Source organism: Heliangelus exortis, chromosome Z (assembly GCF_036169615.1).
Source record: "Heliangelus exortis chromosome Z, bHelExo1.hap1, whole genome shotgun sequence".
Lineage (NCBI taxonomy): Eukaryota > Metazoa > Chordata > Aves > Apodiformes > Trochilidae > Heliangelus > Heliangelus exortis.
The window spans coordinates 47,587,761-47,614,328 of record NC_092454.1 but is presented as its reverse complement, the minus strand read 5'-3'; the positions used below and the strand labels follow the sequence as shown (position 1 = coordinate 47,614,328).

The 26,568-nt window shown below is 42.3% G+C and overlaps 2 protein-coding genes across 2 annotated transcripts in view; one reads left to right on the top strand and one right to left on the bottom strand.

The window, feature by feature from the left end:
- The window catches only part of PGM5 (phosphoglucomutase 5), a 153,359-nt gene that overhangs the window by 75,406 nt on the left and 51,385 nt on the right, over window positions 1-26,568 (top strand). The gene's annotated exons all lie outside the window — the stretch shown is intronic.
- TMEM252 (transmembrane protein 252) lies at window positions 1,339-26,433 on the bottom strand. The gene is made up of 3 exons (XM_071730777.1): window positions 26,335-26,433; window positions 3,249-3,538; window positions 1,339-2,047 (listed from the first exon to the last, which is right to left on the bottom strand). The coding sequence occupies exons 1-3, from the start codon at window positions 26,431-26,433 to the stop codon at window positions 1,870-1,872; spliced, it is 567 nt and encodes a 188-aa protein (XP_071586878.1). The 3' UTR covers window positions 1,339-1,869.

Here is a 26,568-nt window from a genome sequence, read left to right as displayed (position 1 = left end):
GGGTATGGCAGTGCTAGGAGTTAAGGCCATAAGAAGGTCACTTGGCACAGGAGATCCTCAGTTCAGCTGTTTTGGAATGAATGTGCAATGTTTCTCTGACTTTTACTGTTATCCTCTATGCATGTACCACTTCTGAGCCACTGAAAAATCTTTATATGGTGGTGGCATCATCTATCTGCTTCAACCTTTTTCAGGTACTGTTTTTTAGTCTGTGATTTTTTAAAATACATCTCTCTTCCTCAACTTTTCTTGATTTTCCTTTCCCTGTAGCTTCTCCACCCCGTGTTATTCCACTTTCCTTTCTCCTTTCATCAACTGAAGGTTTATGGGTCCTTCCTATACAGGATGTAACTCTGGAAGAAGAAACTGACATGACTGTTATTTTGGTGGGCTTAGCCATTGTTACCATCACTATCATGGCTTGCATTTGTAATGTAAATGGAGCCATAATGCTAAAGTTGTTGTCCTGGGGTACATGACCATCAGGAAAGCGGTAATTTTGCTGTCTCACTGGTTCTACAACAAAACCAGGAACAAGCTGCTCAGATTGGTGGTTGATGCCACATCCCTGTAAACATTCATGGTCAGGTTGGATGGGGCTCTGATCATCCTACCTAGCTGAAGATGTCCCAGCTTATTGTAGGGAGGTTGGGCTGGCTGATCTTTATTTAAATGTCTCTTTCAACCCAAACTATTCTATGATTCTCTGAAAACAGAAAAACCCCACCCACAGGTCAGTGCTGCTGATCCAAATGTGAGTGGCCTCTGTGAAGTTTCTCTCATTATCTGGAATTATAGATGACAGTGGCCTGATGCAAATTTGCCTCAGTGACTTTGTGGAAGGAAGGAAACTTGTAACAGAGGAACAGAGGACAGGAAGGAAGGAAGGAAACTTGTAACAGAGGAAGGACAAGTCCAAAGCTGCCCACTTTCTGGTACCTGTTCCCTTGGGTAACAAGGAGGTCCCTTGTGTAAGAAATAGGATACAGGACACGTTTTTTAGTTCCCACAGTCTCAAGGAAGTTGCAGTGGAAGCAGCTGCTTTTGGAGGCAACTCAGAGGAGACAGAGAAGGTTTTTCCTTCAGCAGTTCTGGTTTCCACTGAAGAGCTATGGGTGTAACTAGGGTTGCCTGTTTAGGAGCTAGGAAGTGTATCGAGTGTATTGTATTATATACTTGTCCTGAACCATGGACACCTTATAGTATACAACCAGATACAAGGCATTTGTTTGAAATACAAAATTTATTCATGAAGTAATTTGTAAAAGAGCAGCTATTACTAGACAAAAATAAAACAAGTAGCTGGAAAGGTGTGTGGTATACAAATGAACAGTTACAACAAATAATTTACAAATTCCAAAAAAAGGCTGAGTTAATTGGTTTCTCAAGTTATCCGATGTTACAAAATGACAAATGAAGACTTTCAGCCAAAACTCATTACAAGGCACAAGACATCTTGTAGCATAAGAAACTCCTATTGCCAGTGATGCTGACTTTTTGAAGAAATGCCTGATCACTTCTATCTCTATAGAGATTCATTCTGCTTTGAAATACTGGACACTTTTTAATATATCCCCTCCAGTGCTATTCAAACAAACTAAAGGTCTGTGCTTTTTCTGGACAGTTTTACCATAGGAGTAGTACTATTAGGGATCATTCACACATATCTTCCAATTTAACCCACTTCATGATGCTGGATTTTTCTCGCCACCTGTCTCAGATGTTGTGACAAGTGTTGCTCTTTCTGAGGTCCCCTGGCAGCCTGTGTGCTGTTGGTAACTCTCACCCTTTGTGGATGGATCAAAATGTGGCTCCACTCCATGGTCTGAGTCTTGGTCAGCTGTTTGCTTGCTGCTGCATGGATGATTCCTATGGCAGTGGCTGTTCCTGCCTCTCAGTTCCACTGATGAACTCTGCACTCCCACTATACAGAGGTGAGGGGATATTGGTGACTTCTTGCTGCTTCAGTATAGGGGCATCTGGCAGCAGGGAGCTCTGTTGTTCAGGATCTGTCTTGTCTTCATGGAAGGGGGGATAGAAGTCAGGCCTGAAAAAAAAAAAAAAAAAAAAAAAGCAAACCAAAAAGAAACTCATCATCATAGTTAAATATGATTTACCACAGAAAACTTGCTTATAGGCTGTGTCTCTTACCTTTGCAAAGGTCAGATGATGCTTCAAATGTTAATGGAAACCTAAACAGGCTTATATCAACTGTATATATTGATATAAAACATCTGGGATAGCTGGGGTCATTACCTATGTCTTTCTGCAAAATGTTTCATTAGAGCACAGCATTCTTAAAAGAACAGCCATCCCCATGGGTGTTCCTAGCCATGGCATACAAACACTCATGCTTGTGAGTATTTCAAGAAGTGCCTAAGAAAAATTTGATTTGGATGAATCACTGTTTGAAAGAGATCACTGTTTGAATATACTAACTAAATTAGTAGTTATTACCACACTAGTAATTGTTTTCCAGTTTTAAAATACATTTTGCATGTTTCTGCTTATCTAACCAAAATTTGCTGGTTTTGTGCTGTTTTGATTTGATTTTGGGGTTTTTTTTTGTTTTTTTGTTTTTTTTTTTTTAATAATGCTTTTAGAGCACTCATTGTCAGTGTTACTGGTGTGGTTTCCACAACAGTCCAGGAAAAGTAATTTGTTTTGAGTGACCCTGTTTAAAGGCTTTTGTCAGGCCCGGTGCCAATCAGTTTAAGAAACTCTCTCCCTTGAAACATCAGACTTTCCTCAGAAATAGCGGGGACTGTTACATAATAAAACTTCAGTAAGCACCATATCAGGAGCTGAAGCTGCCTGCATACCTCATTGATAATAACTAATATGAGCATACACCTCCTAGCAGCACAGCTGAAACTGTTGGGATGGGACTAATGATGCTCCTGCAGGAGCTCCATGGGGTCGGTGTAGCTGTGCCTGCTTCCTTCGGGCATGACTTTGGATCTCTCTGTGCAACTTGCATCAGTTCCTGTAGTACACCTGATTTTATGTGTTGTTTGCACAAAGTGCTGTTTCCACATGGGTGTCTTGCCCTAGCAAATTGAATTTCAGACTATAGTACTCTGCACGGAAACATAATAAAGTGGCTACTTTTTTTTTTTTTTTTTTTTTTTTTTTTTTTTTTTTTTTTTTTTTTTCTCCCCACACAAGCCTTTCATTGCTTCTTTCTTCTCCCTCCCTCCCAATTGATCATCAGTAGTCTGCAATACATTCCTGTCTATAGTGCTGACATAGTGCTCTCTACAGCTGTGAGGTCAAATGAAGGTGTTGCTGAGCCCCTGCATTTCAAGATTTCATGGAAAGTGCTCCAGAAAATGCCAGTCACAAGCAGAAAGATTCCCAAAGCTAATAAGCAGTAAAAAATGAGCTCGATATTTCCACATCTACATATGGAGGAACTTATTGAAACACAAAGGGCTCCCAGACAGACAGTGGAGAAACTGAGGCAGAGCACAAAAAGATGAAAAAGGTGAAAATGCCTCTTGGCATCTTTCCAGCAGACACAGCACTTGGTTCCTGTCTGCTATTCGTTTGCTCTCTGTCTCAGATGTGCTTCTCATCTTCATGCATTGATATTTTGTGCAATTCAGGATCAACTTAATTGGACAATTAAGAGGAATAAGCAGTTTTAAGATACTCATTAACTCCTTGATATACTCCTAATCTCTTCTGAGATTAAATTGTAATCTTAAACCTTCTCTAAGGAAGGAGACAGAAATTCCTTGCATCATTTCTTTGTCACTGTGACCTCCTGAGTGCAAGCTCAACTGCTGCATTCATTGCATGCTGCAGTTTGCAGTGGTTTACACACTTTGTTAATTTATGAATGAGACTTGTATTTGTTTGTCTTAAAAAAAAAACCAAAACAATAATAACATTTTATAATTCCCTGTTCAAAGTTTGAAGGCAAAATATACATCTTTTAGAATCTGGCATTTTCATCTTGGATTTTGGTCTTCTTCTGACTTTAATACATTATTCAACTGCCTTGGTATTTTTAATAGTCCATTGAAAAGGGAAAATTTCTAGCTTGCAATGCAACATAATCAATGAATTAATTATGTAAAATCACATAAATCAAAATTCCATAATGTTAAAAAGGGACATAGGCATACAAGAAACCTTCTCTGTTGGCAGGTTCTGTTATACCCTCTTTCCTTCTCTGTTACCCTCCTCTCTTTTTCAGCAATTCTTCTGAACCAATTTTCAAGAGGGCCAGTGCTCAAAGCTAGGTAGAAACTCTTATACTTAGATCTCCAACTATATTCAGACATTTGAAATTCAGGGTTGCCACCAACAGATTTTAGGCCTAAATATTGTTATGCCCAATGCAAAAAGTAATCTTTAGTATTAGCCTATGAATTTTCTCTCCGAGACTATACCCAGTAGTTTTTGACAGGACATGGAAAACTCTGTAACCAGAACTTGACTTCTCTGTTAATGCTGCCTTATTCTGAATGTTACTAATTACATTTCTGAATATTTGCAACAATGGCATAGTTAACCAGACTTCACTGTAGGCTTGTTGGAAAATCTCCGTTGCACACAGTGAGCAAATCAAAAGCATGGACTATTAAAAAAAATAGTCTTAGGCTCAAATCTTTATTGTAATAATGAGTTTTTTGCAGTTATCCAGAAAGTACTGCGTCTCCTGTATCAACCTGATATAGTCTGTACTTGTGTAAGCTGCACCACAACAGACAACCATAAATTATATCTCACAGAAGCTTTATGGTATCTCATGAGATGTCCAGCCAGCCTATTTTCTACTTTGTGTTTATCCAAATGTGGTGAATGTTCATTGACAACAAAAAAGGTTATTTGTAAGGGAACGGAAGCTGATGCAAAGCTCTTACACATTCTGATCAAGTACAATTATTTCACGGTCACACCACCATTCTTTTTGAGCTTCTTTAGCTCTCAAAGGCTCTCTGTAAAGTCTTTCTCACTTTTATTTTAGTATCTATCAGAGTTTCAGCTTGAAGAGCAAACCTTAAGAAAACAATATAGTCATTAGACAGAATTTCTCTAAGATGGGCTACTTTTAAGTCACAGCAAAAAGAAAAACACAGCAAGACCAGGCACTGCTGTTTCAAAGGGAGACATTCAGGTAAGGAGTGATTTGGGGTAATCTTCATTTCAGAGCAAATCTCTGCCAAAGTTGAAATAGTCCTGTTCCCTCAGCCCATGGATGCAGCCACCTACACAGCACCAACAAAGTGTGGCAGCACTTCATGTGCAAGTGGGACTGTGAGTGAGTATAAGCCAGCTCATGGCTGATGGGACATAAGGTGTTTCACACTCCGCAGTGACTTCTTGCAAGTCATACTGAAGTCATATTTCCTTTAAGCCTCTTCTTTCTTTACCAAAAGCCACCTATTTATTTATTCTGATCTGCATGTTTGAAACTCACTTCCACATGTTGTTTCCTCTGCTATATTTACCCTGTTCAATTATGAGTGTAAAATTTGTTAGGCTGTTGATATTCTTGTGATTCTCTAGCACGAGGACATCACAGACTGGTAACTCAGGTTCATTATACACAACAACAGCTCACAGACATAGTTAAATACTCCAAATCTCCAGATACCTTGAATGCACACAACTGTCATACACATTCCACAAGGGTCTAGAACCCTCACTCACAGCCCATACAATGCCGAATCTCTCCTGATATTTTCCTATGATCTGGCTGGGGAAGCAGGTAACTCTTCTTTTTCTCTACGGTTTGGGCTACCTCCTCACAGAAAATAGTTTTTGTAATAAAATTGTCTTTTCTGCTCATTGATGAATAGAAGTGAAAATTGCTCAGCAAAGCTTCCCCTTGAGTGCTCATGGCTTGTTCAGTACCACTGCTACAGGTTTCTAGTCATGCAGTTCAGCTGGGGAAGTTGGCTAGCAAATTTTGGAGAGCAGTAGCAATCTGATTCTCAGTGATACATGCCCCTCACCAGGATATTCCTGAAAGGTCAAGATCCAAGCTCCCATTTACTCCCCAGGAATGTGCTTTTTCTCATCCAGCTGTCACAGATCCAGAACTGTGTAATGGCATTGATCAGAACCACTGTGCCTCCTTCCAAACTGCTGGCCTGCTTGGCAGGGGCTTCATCAGCTGTGCAAAGCTGACTTCCCCTCATGCAGAGATGCAGGTAGAGCACCTCTCTCTGAAGCTTGAGCCCTGCATCTTCTCCTCTTGCTGAAATAATAGTTTGATTGAGACCTACACTGAGTATGCAGTTCCAGGTTGGTCTTCCTCCTGTCACCACGTGTAAGGAGGGCTGAAGTACTCACCCCAGGCTGGAGTTAGGCGAGTGTAACCCTTTCATGGGCTACCACAGTTCTTTCCTGGGAAAGGGTAAGTGGATTATCCTCTACCTCTTTGTGAAACAATTTGCAGAGAGACTCAGAGCCCTGCAGCCCTGACAGCACGGGGTGTTTCCCATCAGTGTAATTGCTGCGTGTCAGCCAGGTGTGAGTGCAGGCAGCAGGATGCTCTGTCTGAGTGTGGATGCTTTTGCAGCACCCTTCACAAGGGAGACAGAGGTGGAACCACCCAGTGAAACATTGAATTGAGTCAGTGTTGCAAGTAGGACTGCTCTATCATTCAGCATTTTAGCAGACTGCAGATATACAGAAGAGTTGAACTTGTTTATTTGTCTGATTTCAATGTTGAGTGCTGGCCTGGTCTGCGCTGCTTCATACAGAAAAATGATAAAAAAGAGATTACCTTGAAATATGAACTAAGAATGCACCTTGATGGAATACCAAGTTAATCTTCTGATCCTTATGATAAGAAGAAAACTCCTTGGTATGCTCCTCTGAATCTTGCATATGCTCATTTTGTAATGAACTATAAATTTTTATCTATGTGGCATGGAAGTTTGTACAGTCCATCCTGTTCACAATGAGCTTTCCTGCACTGTGACTAAGTCAGATTGTTGTTTATTGGTACTTTTAATAGTGTTTAGGTCTTTTATAATGAAAGCTCCCTACAAAAGAGTAAGTATTTGACAGTCACGGTAAAATAAGATGTTTAAATATACGTGTAATTTACATCTGCCTAGCCTAATATGAAGCTCACAACTTTATGTCCTTGCCAGTGGAGAACTGTCTCCCATAGTGCCTTTGCCTCATGCTTCATAGTTTCAAATATTTATAGAATCACAGAATACTCTGAGTTGAAAGGGACCCATCAGGTTATCAAGTCCAGCTCCTTATTTTTTCCATGAGAGCTCTTCCTGCAATGTATTTTCCCCATAGACTAAGAATTGCAGCTGAATTTACAATACCTTTTTTCCTGTACAATTTGTACTTTCTTCCTGTTAAACATTCTTTGATTTGCAAAATATTTTTCCTCCTTTTTTTTTTTTTTTTTTTTTTTTTTTTTAATGTTTCGTATCTTACGGATTACCCACACACCTAAATATAAATACTCAGTTATTTATGACTGCTACCCAAAATACAGGTTATTACTGTAATTCACATCTTCTATAGTACTTGTCCTTCTGTTTTGCTTCCTACTTTCTGTTTATTGAGCTGTACTCATTGATCTGCGTGTTTTACAGTTATAGAGTGACAGCATCATATCTGTGGTAACACAGGCTAAGGTAATGGATGCATGAAAAGCTGGGCAGGAAAACACATTCCAACTATGTGAAAAAAAGTAAGAATTCTTACTTCTTCCCTTTCTATACTAAAAAGAGATAAAAAGAGATATTCTGAAAAATCTTTCATGAAGAAATTACTGTGAATAAATAATCTTTGTAACTCTCAGAAGAATCACTAGCCAGTGACTAGGCTGCACCTCGCATGGGGGAAGGACGTGTTGGCATGATAAACTTCAACCTCAGGCAAATATATGACTTTTCTATCCCAGCCAGTTTGCTAGCAGCTCTAAAGAACTGGGGAGGAGCAAGTGAGAATTGTTCAGTGGAAACTTCTGGCTCCTCAGGGTGGTGAAGTTGTAGCAGGGAGGGAGTAGGCTGGCAGTGCCACTGCAAGGTGCCCTGAGCAGAGAACTGCACAAAGTCCCCTGTAAGATGTAGGTGGAGGGTGACCAGGGCATGAAGGGCCAGTCCCTTCATGGGAGAAGAAGAAACTTCAGAGCTCTTTGTATGGGGAAATATGTATCTGCCTCTTGTTTCACATGTGCAGATCTTCTGGTTTTTGCAAGCTGCAGAAGGTCAGTGCTTTCTGCAAGAAATCAGTTAAATCTGTCATAACAGTCTGTGGGTATCTTATCCTTGAAAACAGTCCTCGATTTCAAATTATTGCTCCTCACACAGTAGATTATATAAAAAAAAAAAAAAAAAAAAAAAAAAAAAGAAAGAGAAGCTGAAATAGCCCCATAGCAAACCTCATTTTCAAGGTTTCATTATTTTTCTTACTTTCTGTCACTTAAGATTTTCTGTAATGTTGTTCTTGGCTTATTTCAACTTCCCAACATTTTACAGCTAGACTGTTTTATTGGCAGAGGGTGCCTTGGACTGCATCAGACTGGATGAGCAGATTTCCTATTTCTCTTACAAAACAGGAAGAAAGTTGCTTCTAATGAGGATCAGGTGGGAAAAGGGAAGAGCCAACACGGGGCAAAGGTTGCCAAGTAGAACTGGCCACAGACCAAGGTCAAAAGGTAGCAGTCCAGACACACAAACAGCACTTATTAGGAAGTCTGATTGAAGATGAACTTTCTGGATGTTCCACTGGATGATTTGATGACTGCAATTGTTTTGCATTTCACTTGAAAAGGTCATTGCTTACCCTGTATCCTGTTGAAATCTGTAAGGCACTTTTCTCACAAAGCTGTTGCTAGAAGCAAGCTAACTGAAAAAAAAAATTATGATACAATGCACAATTTTATTGAAGTTGTGAAACTTGGACATATTTTTAAAAAAAACTGATAAAATGGAAAGCTTTAAAATCATAAAATAAAAGAGATAGGAATTTTAATAGAAATATGTGGGTAGCAGTACCAGCTGCATATGGTAGCAGGTCATACAAGATCAGATCATACCATAGGTCACATGTGCTACTCTACTAAACAGTGATATGTACTAGAAATTTCATGACTATCTGTTTTGCTCTATTCAGAAATGTGACATTTTAAAAGAAAAGAAACTTGGAATTCAAACCAATTTTATTTTTCTCTTTCACAGTCTAGCACCCTTAGTTGATGTGATTTATTGCTAGTAAATGACTTACAGGGTATAGAAAGTTGTTGTCAATAATTCAGTGCAATGGATCTCTCTTTAGCAAATCTAGTATTCATTAAAAATTTGCACTTGAGGACATGGGAAACAATTTTAAGCTCTGCAGATGCAGTCTCTTCTCCACATCATACCTGTATGACTTACAATGGTTATGAAAGTGTAGGAGACCTTAAGGGTGTATGAGAGTAGAAGCAACAGGGACATGAAAATCGTATTTCACAGACACGTTTCCAGCCTGTGAATTTTATGATGCTGATGAAAACTGATCACACAGAGATACTCTTTGTCTTTGAAGACATTGTGGTGTTATGAGGTCTAGCTGATATGTGTGAATGAATGATTGAAAAGCATAAAGAAAATTGAGTTCAGGTTTTTTTATGAATACTGAAAGGTGCAGGGATTAGATTGCTTGATTGAAAATAGTAAGCTACAGGATTTTTATTGAGAAATTTCCCCAAATGCCTGAAAATGGTCCACCCTGGTGTTGGTACAACAAACAAGCAATAAATACTAATATTTTAAATAAGGAGTAGTTAAAATATAAGTTTCAAAATCATTGTTAAATTTTTGAGTTTTAATATTTTAATTTTTTCTTTAGTAACTCACACATTCATATTTTGTAGGTATTTTTTTCCAAATGCCATTGTTTTATTTATTTACTAAAAGAATTAAATACAGTAACTGTGGTAGCAATTCATTAACTTAGTGATGTTGTGAACTGGCTAGTCAGAAAAAATGACACAGAAAGTGGAACAGTTCCCTAAGGAATGTGGAATTACCTTTGGCACATCAGGATGATAATAAATCAATTAGAACTTGTAGATTTTAAAAAAATAAAAAATGAAATGAACATGAGGGATTTTCAGCAGATGTGATGGCTTCTCAATTTTTCTGTCATAATTGGAATGCTAGCTTTCCATAACAACAAAGATATCAGTAGGATATTGTTCATCTTCTGTCTGCAAGAACTTATAAAGGAAGACTTTACTAGTGACAATAAAAGCATGCTGTATTTGTCTGATACTTACATCTTTAAAAATATCACTCCTTATATGACATCCAAGAGTCTGGGAAAGCTATCAATCTCATTGCTATCAAACCAGAGATTATGGTTCTTTTTTTGGAATGAAAGATTAAAAATTGTCATGTGTACAGCAAAATAGAAAGATTTTAAAATTTAAAAAAAATTAATCAGCAAAACCCCCAAACTTAGTTATCTGTTTATCTAGGCATAAGAATCAGAGCCATATGTAAAATATGGTGACTGACTGTGTGCTGTGAATTACAGGGTAAGTAGGGCAGTCATTTCCATATTCCTTTTTATCAGCTATTTGCTACACAGTGGTTCCTCAAGGACAGATGTATCTGAATGTTTTCTGAGTAGGGAACAATTTGCAGCACTGCTTGGCTGACATGGATAACTGTGACCCTTCTGGATAAGGATCCTCTGTATGGGAGACAAGTTCTGTTCATGCTTTGAAAGTGCAGATGGTGTGCCAAGTGAAGCACTCATCTTACAGAAAGTTTGGTAATCCACCATTACACACATAAGGATTCTTGCAGAATTCTAGTAATAAATTAAGACACTATCACCAGTTAGTTACAAAGCAGTGCTATCATATGCAATTGCTCACTATATTGTTTAACAAAAGTATAAATCATCTTGGAGAAAAAAACACATAAGGAGAAAGCATGGAAGTTTTTATGTCAGTTTTTCAAATATCTTTTTTTTCCTTTCAGTCCCTCTGTATTCCTCATTCATACTGAAGGCAGTTGTCCTAAGATTAATCTTCTTATTTAGTTGAAGTTTAAAGGTTGAATATGTTTTTGTGCAAGGAGTCAAAAAAGACATGTACTTTCTATAGAAACTTCCAAACAGGGCACAGATAGCAGCAAACATATGAGAGACATTACCCATTTGACTTGTGCTGCCCTTCTCCGGGAAAAGTGAGGACTGCTTTGGGCACTTCTTTAACCTATCTTTAGTTTTACAGTGAGGAAAGCACTAAAGAACAGTCTTGTTGGTACTGATGACTATTTGCTGTTGGCAGCAGTAACAAAATCAGGTTTTAGACTTGGCTGTGGGACTTCATCAGGTCTGTCCAAAGCAGATTACAAGTGTATTTTGAAGGAACTGTTGATAGCTCTTGTTCTAACGAAGCACAAAAAGCTTACAGCTTGCAGTCTGGCTATACTGGAAGGTTTAATATTAAAACCAGAGTTCCTATTTTCTTTCAAATACAGTTAAATATTATAACATAATTAGATTGAACCTCCTGGAACTCTTCTGATTTGACATCATTCCAGTAGGTTGGCTAAGCTCTGCAGCCAAATATCAGATACTAAGAAGTATTTAGAATTTAACAGGGGTAACTTTCAAGAGTGTTTAGTGGGAAAGATGCAAAAGCACTGCTGTGGAAATACCCTGTTACAGAGCAAAGCCATCAAACAGGACGAGTGAGCAAAGCTTTCAAATAATTTTTAGCAATTATTTTCAAGAGTTAATCTGATGTCAGAAATAAAAAAATATCTGTGGTTTTTTTTTCACTGTAACTACAGTGCATGCTTTGATACATGCTTTCATTTACAATGGTTTACCCATCTCTGATTTCAACCAAATGAATTACTCAGAACTTGAGGAAGCCTCAACATACATCATTCATGCAGTCTGGTTTAAAAAGAAGCAGATTTTCAGCACTTACACCATATCTGATTTGTCAACACAAATGAGGAAGCTGGAAATCACAAGAAAACACAAAATAAAAACAAACAAACAAAAACCCCACAAATGAACAACCACAGGAAAAAAAAAAAAAAAAAAAAGAAAGAAGACTTAAGTGCAGTGGCCTAAACAGCAGTCACAGCAATTATGCAGTGACTGTGGAAACACATGGAGAAAAACTACAGCATGTAGCATGCATAACGTTGGCACTGTGTAAAGTTTTCATGCTATTGTGCAGAGAACAAACATGCCTGACGGGGGAAAAAAAAGGAGGCAAGAATAACAGATTCTTAGCAGGAAATGGTCTGCATTTTGGTGAGTAGACGTAGGAACATCAGCCAAGTCCTAAGTGCTCTTCAATTTTCAGTTCAGTTTAGAAACCAGAACTGCTGATTCTGACAGGCATAACTTTGCTCACTAGTGCTTGAAACAAGAGATAGCTGTATGAAAAACCAAAGTGCAGGAGACTGATGTCTCCACAGTGATTCAGGAAAAATGTCTTACCCATTTGATCCAGTTCAAAGGGCCATGGTGTGAAACAGAGAAGGGACCTCTCCTCTCCTCTCCTCTCCTCTCCTCTCCTCTCCTCTCCTCTCCTCTCCTCTCCTCTCCTCTCCTCTCCTCTCCTCTCCTCTCCTCTCCTCTCCTCTCCTCTCCTCTCCTCTCCTCTCCTCTCCTCTCCTCTCCTCTCCTCTCCTCTCCTCTCCTCTCCTCTCCTCTCCTCTCCTCTCCTCTCCTCTCCTCTCCTCTCCTCTCCTCTCCTCTCCTCTCCTCTCCTCTCCTCTCCTCTCCTCTCCTCTCCTCTCCTCTCCTCTCCTCTCCTCTCCTCTCCTCTCCTCTCCTCTCCTCTCCTCTCCTCTCCTCTCCTCTCCTCTCCTCTCCTCTCCTCTCCTCTCCTCTCCTCTCCTCTCCTCTCCTCTCCTCTCCTCTCCTCTCCTCTCCTCTCCTCTCCTCTCCTCTCCTCTCCTCTCCTCTCCTCTCCTCTCCTCTCCTCTCCTCTCCTCTCCTCTCCTCTCCTCTCCTCTCCTCTCCTCTCCTCTCCTCTCCTCTCCTCTCCCATCCCCTTCTTCCTTGCTGCTTTGCTGTGCTCAGAGATCTTGGAGAGAGTCTCTGGCCCTTTGTAATAAGCTCTCCACATGCTCTGAAGGATCCAAATTCATCAGGTGCTGCTGGGAAGAGCCATGGTTCTGAATTAGTTCTTCTGGAAGGGACGTTCAGACACATCAGAGATTACCTCAGTCAGGTTTTGTATATCTATTTGTGTATTTGTTCCTCATCCCACATGTTACAATCCCTTCTCTGTTTCAGTAAACCTGTTCTAGTTTTAACTCCCACCCTTTAAGTCTCTTCCTTATTTTCCTTTTGTCTTCCTTTGGAAAGAGTATGGTAACAGAGAGTCATTCCATTCTCTAGGTTTAGGATGACCCTGACCACAAAACCAAAACATAAGGCAATCAGCCATGTTCTCAGTGCCAGCAGGCAGGGCCATCAGCAGGGCTGTCTGGGAGCTGGCAGCTCCTGGAAACTACCTTGATGAGGTACATCCAGGGAACGGACAGGGAAAGCTACTATCCCTCCTATTTGAAAAAAGGTGGCACACCAGCAAAGTTCCAAAGGGATGGGAAAAAGGAAAACATCATCCCCATTTTTATAAAAGAGAAGAAAATAAGACTCAGGGAACTACAGGCCAGTCAGTCTCACCTGTCTGCATGACAAGATCATAGAACAGATTCTGCTGGAAATTACTCTTGCCTGTCAAGCTCATGGGGCAGATCCACCTGGAAACTACACTAAGGTAAATCTTAAATAAGTAAGTGACTAGTGAAAGCAAACTGAGAGCAAGTCATGCCTGACACACTTTGTGGTCTTCTGCGATGGGGTTATAGCCTCAGTGCAAAACCAAGGAGCAACTGGCATAACCTGCCAGGACTTGTGCAAAGTATTTGACACTGTCCCACATGACATCCTTGTCTCTAAGCTGAAGATGCATGGACTTGACAGATGGCCCACTTGGTGGATAAGGAATTGGCTGGATGGTCACATTCCAAGAGTTGCAGTCAACAGCTTGGTGTCCAAGTGGAGATCAGTGACGAGTGGAATTCCTCAGGGGTCAGTATTGGGACTGGCACTGTTTAACGTCCTTGTCACTGACATGAATGGTGGGACTGAGTGCAGCCTCAGCAAGTTTGCTGATGACACCAAGGTGCACAGTGCAGTTGACATGCTGAAGGGAAGGGAGGCCATCCAGAGGCACCTTGGTGGGCTTGAGAAGTGGGCCCATGCAAACAGCATGAAATTCAGCATGACCAAGTAAAGGTTCTTGCATATGGTTCAGGGCAATCCCAAGCACAAACACAGTTTGGGTGCAAAATGGATTGAGAGAGCACATGGGACATGGGAGTAATTGGCTGATGAGAAGCTCAATATGAGCTGGCCATGTGCACTTGCAGCCAAGAAAGCCAACTGTATCCTGGGCTGTATCAAAAGAAGCATGGCCAGCAGGTCAAGGGAGGAAGTTTTGCTGCTTTACTCTGCTCTTGTGAGATACCACATGGAGTACTGTGTCTGGTTCTGGAGCTCCCAACATAAGAAAGAGAGAACCTATTGGAGTAAGACCAGAGAAGGCCACGAAGCTGATCAGAGCGCTGAAGTGCCTCTCCTGTGAAGACAGACTGAGAGAACTGGGGTTGTTTATCCTGAAGAAGGCTCATGAGGAGACTTTATAGAAACCTCCTAGCACCAGAAGGAAGCCTACAGGAAACCTGGAGAGGGGCTTTTTATAAGGTGTGTAGTGATAGGATGAGGGGGAATGGTTTCACACAGAAAAAGGGTAGAGTTAGTTTAGACGCTAGAAAGAAATTATCTCCTGTGAGGTTGGTGGGACACTGCAACAGGTTTCCTTGTGATGGGTGCCTTCTCCCTGCAGTGTTTAAGGCCATGCTGGATTGAACTTAGAGCTACCTGAGCTATAAAAAGGTGTCCTGGCCCATGACAGGGAGGTTGGAAGTAAATGAGCTTTACGGTCCCTTCCAACCCAAACCATTCTGTGATTCTGTGCTTCATTCATGGACTGTGTGTCACGGTCTGAGGTAACATTAAAATTTATTTTTTGTTTTGGATGTGTGAAACAACAGTAGAAGGGTTGGGTGCAAGCAGACTTTTATTTGACAATTGACACAGACAAAATGATAGAGCCAGACAAAAGAGGGAGAGAGGAAAAAAAGATATAAGAGAGAAAAGCAAGAGAAATGGGAGAGAAAGGGGTCCAGTGAGTTTCTTCAAGGTGGCGCTGATCCTGGACAGGGTCCGATGCAAAATAGCCGTGGGTCAAGAGACAATGACACAGCCACAGCATGGACAGTCATATATACCCCTGAGTTCCTTTTGTTCCAAAGGGGTAGCCATCAGTCAGCTGCCACAGAAGCCAGATCCATTAGTACAGAGCCATTGCAAACAGGCTGCCTGGAGGGGGCTTCCAGCACACAGCTCTTATCTCTTTCCAGGCACTACTCCCCGCTCTGTTCCAGCCCCCTCAGCATCAGTACAATCAAGGTGGCTTCCTCCACCCTGGCCAGGGTAATCATGCCTGGAGGGACGTCCCAGCATTGCAGTCCCTCAGAAAAGAGGAGCAGTCTCAACCCCCCTGTTAGTTTTTAGTTCTTATCTCTTTCCAGGTGTCTGGGTTTCCCTGCTCAGCTCTGGCCATGCCAGGTCCTCCACCCTAGCCAGTGATGTTCGTTTTAAAATTGTTCTTTTGAAACAATTTCAAACTAGTGAGATCAGAATCTCACACTGTGGAATGTCTATCTGCTCCACCATGAACCTCCATGAGGACAGGGGGACTTCCTGCCTCACCATGGGCTGCAGGGCATCTCTGACATGGCACCTGGAGCACCATCTCCCCTTTCTTCTTTGCTGGCCTTTTGGTCACCAGGGCACACTGCTGACATGCCTTGGTGTCCTCCAGGATGCCCAGGCCCTCTTCTGCAAAGCTGAGATAGATGACCTGCAGAACTGCTGTGCAGAGGCCCTGTAGGCTGCAGGAGGGGGGGAACCATTGTAGGGTGTGGGGCAAGGGTGTATGGAGCAGCCCAGATGTTATGGGAGAATATTGTTGGGAGCTTGTGGAAATGTGCACCCTATCCTTGTGTGGGATAGGCTTAAAAGGGGCTGGTCCAGCAAGATGGTGGGAGGAAACAGAGCATTTCAGACCATGGCACAACTGTGCTTTGCTTGAATGGCAGCCTGCTTCTGGATTGTTCCTGTCATCCCGGGATACTTGAGGTTTGGAGCTTTGCTTCTCCCAACAGAGCAAGCCAAGGTATGTAGATCAGCAGATGGGTCTCATTCCCCTTCAGTGGCTTTTGTGAAGCAGGCAGACTGTCCTCAGATGTTCAGAGCAAGCCTATCCTGCCTCCAAGCCATGGTCATGGTGCCTGGAGCTGGAAGAGCCGGGATGCTCTTGTAGAGAAACATCAGAGAAAGGCCCAAAGGGCTGTGACAGGGGGATAACGGGCCATTTGGCTGTGGAGGCATGAGCAGGAGGATGCAAGTCCTGGCTTCTGTCCATGGCAATAAGCTTTGTTTCAGTTGTCCCTTCATTTCAGCTGGTCGCCAAGAGACTTGAACAGCCTTTCTCAGCTGCTTGGAAGAGGGAGACTGGGAGAGTGTGAGGGAAAAGGGGCTACATTGCACCACTTACATTAAAGAAGTTCAGAGCCCATGATGAGATACTCTCTTCTTTTGCTTCCCTATACTACTGAGACCCTACTAGAGAGCATTGCCTGCAGTGTCTGGAACTTTTCTTTTGAAAGACATGTGCTCTGAAAAGGTTCTGGATCTTTATTCACTGTCTACAAAGGTAATCAATCAGCTGCTCTCTCAGGGCCATCATGTTCAAGTGCAGAACAGGCCCATTGGCAAGGCTGGCCAGGTGCTCCTCTGCAGCTCCTGGGTCCTTGGAGCTGTGACCCTGCCAGCTGTCTGGTGTTTCCCCACAAACCCCCTTCTCCCAGCAGTGGGCTCGTTGTTGTTGTTGGGCCTTGGGCACAGGTAATATTATAGGGAAGGAGGGAGAAGGCGATGTTACAGAAGGTGATGTTACAGTAGGGATCTGCTATAGGCTACTTGACCAGCAGAACCAAGCAGATGTGGCCCTCCACAGGCAGATAGAAGAGGCTTCTTGTTCACAGGCCCTGGTCCTCATGGGTGATTTCAGCCACCCTGACATCTGCTGGAGGGAGAGCACAGCAAGGCATCAGCAACCCAGGATGCTCCTGGAATACATAGATGATAACTTCCTCCTCATTCTCACCAACAGGGAACGGCTGGTGACCAATATGACTCTCAGGGACAACCTTGGTTGCAGTGATCATGAAGCACTTGAATTTAAGATCTTGAGGTCATCTAGGAAAATGTATTCCAAACTTACAACCCTGGAGTTCAGGCATGCAGGCTTTGATTGCTTCAGGAATCTGCTGGCCAAAGTACCATGGGACAAAGCCCTAGGGGGGAGGGGACCCCAGGGCAGCTGGTTAGTATTCAAGGGTCACCTTCTCTGTGTCCAGAAGCAAAGTATACCGACAAAGAGGAAGGCAGGAAAGAATGCTAGGAGACCTGTCTGGATGAACAGGGAGCTTCTGGACACACTGTCACACAAAAAGAAACTCTACAAGGAATGGAAGAAAGGACATCTAGAATAGAAGACATATAAGGAAGCTGTCCGTGCAGCAAGAGACCTGGTTAGAAAAGCCAAAGCTCAGTTGGAACAAAGCAAAACCAAAATTTTTCCTGAAGAAAAACAAAAATTCACCACTGCCATTATCTCAACAAATGCAGCTGCACAGGATCCACCCACTACTGCAGAATTTAGTCTTGCTTTTTCTTCAAAATCTGCTGTACAGGAAACTTTCCAGAAAAAAATAATTCTAGCTAACTCCTCAAATGCTTTCTAATTATTTCAAACCAAGTTGCTCGTCTACCAGCAAGCACCAGCAGCTCCAGGGGCAACCTGCAGTGATTGCCACTACCTCCTGTAGTCCCACAAAGTGGGATTCAGCTGGATCCCTTTCACCAACCTCCCTGCTATGGCACCATAGCAGCACTGGGATTCCCAGAGACCACCGTGGTGTCCCAGGCTGGGTGACTGAGCTAGAACAGAGCTGCCTCTGGGGACAGAAGCATGTAACAATTTACCAAAACCAGCTAATGGCTGTTAATTACTGAAACACCGATTGCCCTGCTGCTGACCTGAGGAAGCCCTTGCTCCACAGCTCAGCTAAATGCCTGGGCACAGGTGGCCCCTGTTTGGAAATGCAAACTTGAGTACTGCAAAGGACCAGAGCTTCAGGACTCAGGAACAACCTTAGAGAGACATGAGGAGGTGCCACTGCCTACAGCACACTGATTTGGGTCATGCATCACATACCTGTTCATCCAACTCTGAAGTGGAATGTAGATGAGGGACATTTGTCTTGGACATGAGTTAAATGGCTTTGCGGATGATTCTGCTGCTGCATATGATGTTGCAGGGAACTTGTTTCACTGTCTTAACACAGATCTGAGCACCAAATATCCCTTTCCACATGATACGGGTATTCTACAAGGCTGACAGGAATGGAGTTAGTTTAATGTAACTTTTTTTATTCCAAATTAGGTCAGTGGGAAAATACAATAGTGCAATTGTGGCTTCAAACCCAGAAGATACAGTTGCCTTTGACACTGTGTGGATGCTCTGCAGATTACAGTGGAGAATAGCAACTGGAGACACTTGCTGTAATCAGAACTGTAATTTGTAAATTTCAAAGCATGAAACTCCTTCATTGAGACAAGTAGTACAGTTGCTCTTCAAGTGGCATCCAAGTATTTTTGAGCAGTTGAAAGTGATTTTTCAAAAGATAGAGCAGTTAGCATAATGTAGCTCTACATCTGGTTACACTCAACATAAAAGGAAATTATGAACACTCATTTTTGTTTGGGAACTTTTACCACACTTCAGCATGTAGATATTAATTTTTCATTTGAAAAGGGATTTCACAGGAACGCAGTATTTTTATATATTAATGTATTTATTCATATGTAATTATTTCTATATATTCATATATTATAGTGGTTTTAAAATGCAAAAGCAAGAGTTCTTGTTAACTTTCACTGCATTGCAGGAAATAGTCTTATTATATTACATCCTTCACTCAGGGAGTCACTTCCCATGTTCTCCTATAGAATCATCCTCTTCCCATTTATCAAAGCAACTTGCACAGTTGAAACTTTGCACCTTATCCCTTTCTACTGTGACCAAGGAATGTCATGCCTCAGATATGTGTATAATTTTTTCTTCACTATAAAGAAGAAAAGAAGAACTTTCACTGCCCGCAGTGTCACTACTGCAACACTCAGGGCTTTCACTTGAATTGGCCATCTCAGTTCCTTTCTAAGTCTTAAATATTAATGAATTACACTCTTTTAAGATCTTGACTAATGGGAAGTTAAATCAAGGAAAAGAAAATCTCAGGGAAGTAAGAGCCCCTGTAGGACTGGTGGAGAAAATCACATGCCCTTTATTGACTCTTTCCAAAACTGCAATGATGAAACCTCAGGAGACACAGAGACCTGTAGGCTGAAAGAGCTACATCTGATTGTGCCTTATGAGCACACTGGCAGTGGATCCAGAGGCAAAGCACAGCTGCCCCAGCCTCATTCTGCAACCAGCAGTGCCTGCCTGAGGAGCAGCAGCAGAAAAGGTCCCTGATGCCCAGGCTTGGCTGAGACGGAGCTGGCCTTGGCATCTGGCAGCAGTGTAGCTCAGCACTGCTCTCAGCCAAACCTAAGGACACTCATGCCTGTGGCATGAAATGGCTGGAGCAGCCATATAGCTGCATCCCAGCTTGATTTATGGCTCTGTTTTGACAAGGGAGGATGATTTCACATCACAGTATGTTCCCCATCAGAGAATATTGTCTGCAGTGAAGCTGTGATGAGGGGTGCATGAACACCACCATGGAAAGGGGTGAATGACAGAGGTTTTTTCCACAAATGATAAATCGGTGGATATTTGCTAATACTGCTAGACCAATACAGAGCAGTGATCTGCTTGGGAAAAGCTTTTTGGTTTTTATTCCCTCAGAACAAGCAATTTACGTCTCTACCTCCTGCACAGGAGGTGTCTATCAGAATACAGCTGTATCCCCAGATGGTGGTTCATGCAAGAAGATGCTTTATGCTGCATCTGCTTCCAAAGAAGCACCCTGGCTGGATGGGGATCAAAAAGATGCCAATGCCACAGCATCGCACGTAGACAGACCCTACTGAGGGTGCTGTATTTTAGTTGGCTGCACGTTTCTGAGGACAGCTGCAAGCTGCAAGCACCCACCCCCTCTCTTTCTTACAGACAGTCCTCCTTATCTCTCTTGTTCTGGAACCCTCAAGGGCCAGAGTTATACTGCCAGCCCAGGCTGGGAGCAGAGAGTGTGAAACATCCATGTGTAAGAGGCTTCCCATGTAATACATGAGCTCTCCTCTCCCTCACTCTTTCAGTAACTTTCAGGGTCACAATAAAAGTTTGAGAAGCCTTAATTAGAAGGGCTGTAGAAGGCCCTCTATCTTTTTCACTACCTAGAAGCTTGATGGTGTAGGTGTGGAAAAGTACAAATGAGTTGTCCAGCACTGACAGTGAAGGTGAGCTTGGGCTTGCAGGGCCCAGTGGAGGGGGAAAACACACTGAGAATTTAGTGCATGAATGGACCTGCAGGCTGGAGAAGCTGGAGTTGTCTTGCCTGAGGAATAAAAAGAAATCAGAGATGGTTTTGTGGCATAAAGAAAAGGCTCAGACCAGTAGGGAAGGGAACTACTCTGCTTATTTGTTCAGCCCTCCTCCTTTCAGGAATAGCCTTTTCCGAGCTTGCCAGGAAACTGACTCTTTTGGATTCTTTTTTTAAATTGCATGCTTTACAGGTCATGGACCTACAGACCTGGAGTTCACAGATATTAAACTTGCGTGGCTCAATACATCTTTGATTTTTTAGTTTCAGAAAACTTGGAAGTGCTGGTGTTTCACTGACACCTGTGGTTGTAAAATGGAATTGCACACAGGCTCTGACATGCTAGAAGTCAGGAATTTCAGTTCCCATGACTGTTGGATAGGAGTATTCTGCCTCTCAAACACTTTTGCCTGAAGATAGACTGTCGGGGGCGACGAGGGAAATCCACTTGCCGCGGGGAGGATGAGGGAAGACTCGTGCAACCAATATGGTTGATAAACAGGCTTCAACCTTATTGCGTAGCAACTTTTACTTACATAGTGTTTCTGTGACCATGCACCACACACCAACATAACACACTGGACACCCGGTGTGTTTACCTATAGACAGGCCAGTCCCAGTTGTATAGGGGTCAGAATCAAGGGCCGGTCTGATTGGCCCCAGATATGGGATTGTGCACACGGACATGGGACTGTGCACATGAAGGGAAGACACACCCCCTACCTTCCAGGAGCATTCTGCAACGATAGACTCATTTCTATGTAAGTGTCATGTGGCACATGTTAATCTGCAACATTAACATTTTTTAGTCTTTCACTCTTTCCCAGGGGAGAATTCTCTCTGGGAAATGATTTAGGGTTTCTGATTTTCCCAGGTGCACACTTAGCCATGTGTTTTACAACAGAGAAAGCAGTCCAAAGCAGTGTGCTTTGTAGCAGGAGCAGAAAGGCATGAGGCACTCCTGCCCAGAAACAAGCTGTCTTTGATATCCCTATGGCTTTGTCTGCTAAGGAGGACAGAAGGTGGAAAGAGATAATAGTGCCTAGTTCCACTCAGCCTTGATGCTTCAGATACAAGTGCTGCCAAAATAGCTGTAACATTTCAGATGCCCTGCCCTAGACCTCTTAGGTTGACAAAGGCTCACACTTTAGCACAGTCTGCAGCATAGACTTAGATATTTATAAGCATTGATGAGATTACCCCTCACTCTCCTCTTCCCCAGCCTGAACAGACCCATCTCCCTCAGCTTTTCCTAATATCATACGTGCTCCAGACCCTGTATCATCTTGGTGGCTCTTACAGCAGTTTCTTGTCCTTCGTAAACTGGGAAACCAAGAACTGGATGCAGTATTCCAGATGGGGCCTCACCAGGGCAGAGTAGGGGGAAATATTACCTCCTTCCACCTGCTTGCCACACTCTTCTTGATGCACCCTAGGATGCCATTGTCCTTCTTGGACATAAGGGCACATTACTGGCTCATGGCCATTCTACTGTCCACTAGGACCCCCAGGTCTTTTCCAGAGCTTCTTTCTAGCAGGTCAGCCCCTGACCTGGACTGGTGCCTGGGGTTATTCCTCCCTAGGAATGTGCAGTACCCTACAGTTGCCCCTGTTGAACATCATGCAGTTTCTCTCTGCCCAATTCTCCAGCCTTTCCAGGTCATGCTGGAAGACAGCACAGCCCTCTGATTTACCAGACACCCCTCTCAGATTTGTATCATCACCAAACCTTGTGAGAGTATACTCCATTGTTTTATCCAGGTCACTAAACAGGACTGGACCCAGTACTGACTTGTTATAGGTCACCAGCTATAGTAGGAGCCACTAATGACAATCCTCTGAGCTCTGTCTTTCAGCCAGTTTTCATGCCACCTCACTGTCCATTGTCTAACCCACACTGTCTAATCTTGCCTGGAAGGATGCTGTAGGTGATAGTGTTAAAAGCCTTGCTGGAGTCAAGGTAAACAACATTCACTGCCCCGTCTCTCCCCCATCCATCCATCCATCCATCCATCCATCCATCCATCCATCCATCCATCCATCCATCCATTTTTGCCATTGTAGAAGGCATGACATAACTTTCCCTTGATGAATCCATGCTGACTACTGATAACTTTTTTTCTTCCACTAATAGAAGTTAAGAAGAGTTAATGTATAAGTAGTGTAACAGGACTGTTAAAGCTTCAAAAGAAAAGAATTAGCTGTCACTATCCTGTGTCTTCACCAGCTAGGGATCACTCCTGGCCATGGGTTCACTGGAGTCAAATCAGAAAGTTCACTGTACCAATGTGATGTATCACCACTTATGATTAACTCTGTTTGCCATACTTGTTTCAGCATATGCTCATTAGGAAGCACTTCTCATTTCATTGCTACTGTCTTCTTTGGTCATACTGATAAAACAACAGCTCTTTTAATGTCAATTTTCCCTTAATGCAAAGCTCTGCACTAAAGTCAACCCCAGCAGACAGCAAACCCAGGAAAAGTGTGGCAGTCATTTGGCAGCTCTGGGGTCAGTCTGATTAATTGCAGGCGTACCTTTCCCTGTCTCAGGAGCACCCTCTCCCCGTCCTTCTTGTACAGTGATTCATGTGTTTTGCTGAAGGTTTGATCTGTAAACTCCATTGCAAAATTTTGTAGTGACATGGGTTTTGAGTGAGCTGGTTATGATCCCTATGGCATGTGGTGGCACTTTTGCTACAAAGCCAGGCAAACTGACATTTCTAAACCATTTTATAAGTGTTGAAGTACCTTTGTTGTATTTCAGAAGTAAGTGGTGCCTGATCTACAGCACTACTGGGGACAATAGGAAAAGAAAGTTACAGTTTTGGATTGAACAGAAGTTTGCTTAATGGTGGGGTCTTCCTACCTTACTAACAAAGAGACAAGAACCCTCATGGCTTCCAATAGAAGAAGGTCTTGAGCAGGGAAAGGTTGGGGGAGGGAAAACCTTGGTGTTAGGAATATTTGTTTGCAATTGTCATTTTAGACCTTTATTACACACTTGATTATTTTTTTAAACCACCTTCAAGACCATAAAAAGGATACAAGACCTCTCTCACAGGAACAGTCCAGTGCAGCCACCCTTTTCTGCACACTGTTCTAGTGCTATATCAATAATTCCCACTGAAGGGCAGCAGTAGTCTGCTCATATAATTCTGCCATGACTACTTAAAATGACGGGTATTAAATGAAGTATTCAGAATAAAGACATTAAATGTTGCACTGCTCTGAGTTATTTGAAGACACACTCCAGCACTTTACAAATACTTGGTGTATTTAGACTTCTGTGATTGCACTGGGATAATCTCTTGTCATAATAGCAGTTATCACCCTGACTAATGAATATGTTAGATACACAGGAGAAAGCACAGTTAGAGCAAAAAACGTGACATATTTCTCATTAAGTAAGGCCTTCTACCTCTGGATTTACAATCTTACGTTGTGAGGACCAAAATCAATCTTCTCCAGTACCTGTGGTTTATATAAAACTTCTTCATTACATGGGTGACACAGTCCTAGTACACATTTCATACAGCTCTTGCCAAACAGTTCTCACCCAGAGGGAGAAGAAGAATCATCCATAACCAGAGGGGCAGCAGATGCTGTGGCAATAATCCTCAATTAAGGTTTTCAAGAATACCATTAGACACATGGATCCACAGAGACTGAAAAGACAACATTCCACAGTTCTTTGTGTGATTATCATGCACAGAGATTTGGTGGGAAGCAAAACTTAGTATCTGTGCTCTTCTTGTTACTTGTGCTCTGTGTAGAAAAGTATCTGTGTGAGAAATGGCCTGTGGAAAACAATGGCCAGATTTTACCACTTCTTGTTATGCTACAGGATTTTTGAAGAATACCCCCTGATATCACTGGTGCCCTACTATACCATATGAATTTGTCATTTAACTTGAATGATACTCCGAGATGGAATAGCTCTTCACTGAGATACCTCTTTTTATATTGCAGTATTAAGGTAGACTTTTGTGGCCTTTAAGTAACAGAGCTGCCACATCCAGCAGCTCAGAACCCTTATTTGGACACCACCACTGATTTCAGGTAATAAACCATTCTGGAGTTAATCCTATATCTGACAAATCTCACCTCTGAAGGGAGACAGCCAAAGAAACCAAAGGGAACCGTAAGTCTCCTTTGTGTGGAATCACACTGCAACTGCAGGTTATCACTACTGCAAGGTCCCCAGATAAATCTCACTGCCATTTTATGAGTAGCTGACTTGCATATTCGAGGTTGTTGCTGCAGAGGCAACAGCAGCACACGGGCCTATTGAGTCTAACTCTTCATTTTAAAATGCATCTTAATAATTGGCCCTCTAAGCCACTTTAAAATGCCTTCTTACTATTCTGACTACCTAAATATGTTTTCTCCAATTGTAATTTAAGATAATACATTGAAGCATCACTGACACGCAGTTGATACATATTAGAACAAAACAGAGTTGCAGGTATTTCTACTGCTGATAAATTAAGTAACAACACATGGGCTACTAAAACTTCACAAAATCTGGTGTTTTGGGTATCAATTCTCCTTTTTTGATTTTTAAATCTCAGAAGAGTTAAGGAATGCACTTTTTATTGCTAATTGCTCAATAAAGTCAACACAGAAAGGAACAGGATGTACTTTTTAAGATGATTTTTCATCTTATCCAGGACTTGACTGGTGTCTAGGAAAGCTAAGAAAACATCATAATGAGCTCCAATTATTTTAATCCACAAAGAGCTGTCATAGCTAATTACTATGCATGTTACATACAGCTGGAATGTAATTACTGTTTTCTGACCTAAGCATCATCATGGGCAGCTCACTGAAACATGAAATGTGAAACACTGAAATATGTTCTATTCATTTTAGTAATTCAGTGGGTATAGGAGATGGTAAGGTGATACTTTTCCCCTGAGGAATAGGAGCTCTGCCATAACAGTTTATGGTGAATATACTATATGATTATATCGATTATTAAATATAAAGATATAAATTTTTCATTAGCTGGGCAAGAAATCAAGAAATTGAGCATCTAACATTGTCTCCTATAAGCAATCCCCTTGCTGATGTGCTCCTGTGCCACTTCTGAAAGTAACTGTGACACCAGAGGAAGTCTGAGGGAGATAGTCCCCTCCCAGGGGGGGCATTGCAGTGTCTCATTGCAATAGTGATCTATTAGGTTCTTTTTTTTTTTTTTTTTTTTCCCATTTAGACCTCATTATATGTGCCAAATGAAGCTGTCACTGCAGTGCATGCTTCTGCCTGTAACAAAGGGATCTAGTATAAGCATTTGTGTGTTGAGGTCTCTAAGGGCTGGGAATCAGTATTCATTTTCCCTTTGGGCTATGTTAAATCTGCAGGAATATGATCTGAGCCTGGTGACTCCACTCATATTGGTCATGCCTGGTGTTTCTTAAGGCACCTCCAGGCAAACAGCCCCCCAGGACAAGGCAGGTGCATAAGGGATCACAAATGATCTGTGGCTGGACCAGCAATGGGCAAACACTGACCAGTCACACAAAGGTTTAAGTGACAAGAAGGGAGCAAGAACAGGTGTCTCTACAAAATTGTTACAAGGGTGGGAACTTGCTCATCAGTAATGGAAATGTGGCAAAGTGCTGACCTGCACAAAAGAAGAGGCTCTGCTAGCCACCGGGATCACCAGCCCGGGGTCCTCACTGCTGGCCACGCTTCTGGCAACGACTGGCAGTGCTTGCTCCATTGGATCTGATGAGGATATAAGAAGGGGAACTTGGGTGGGGAGGAGAGAGAGCATCTGCACACTGACAAATATCCAGGGTATGCCCTGAGAGTGCTGTGCCTACCTCCTTCTTGTGTCAGTGCTGCCCTTGACTAT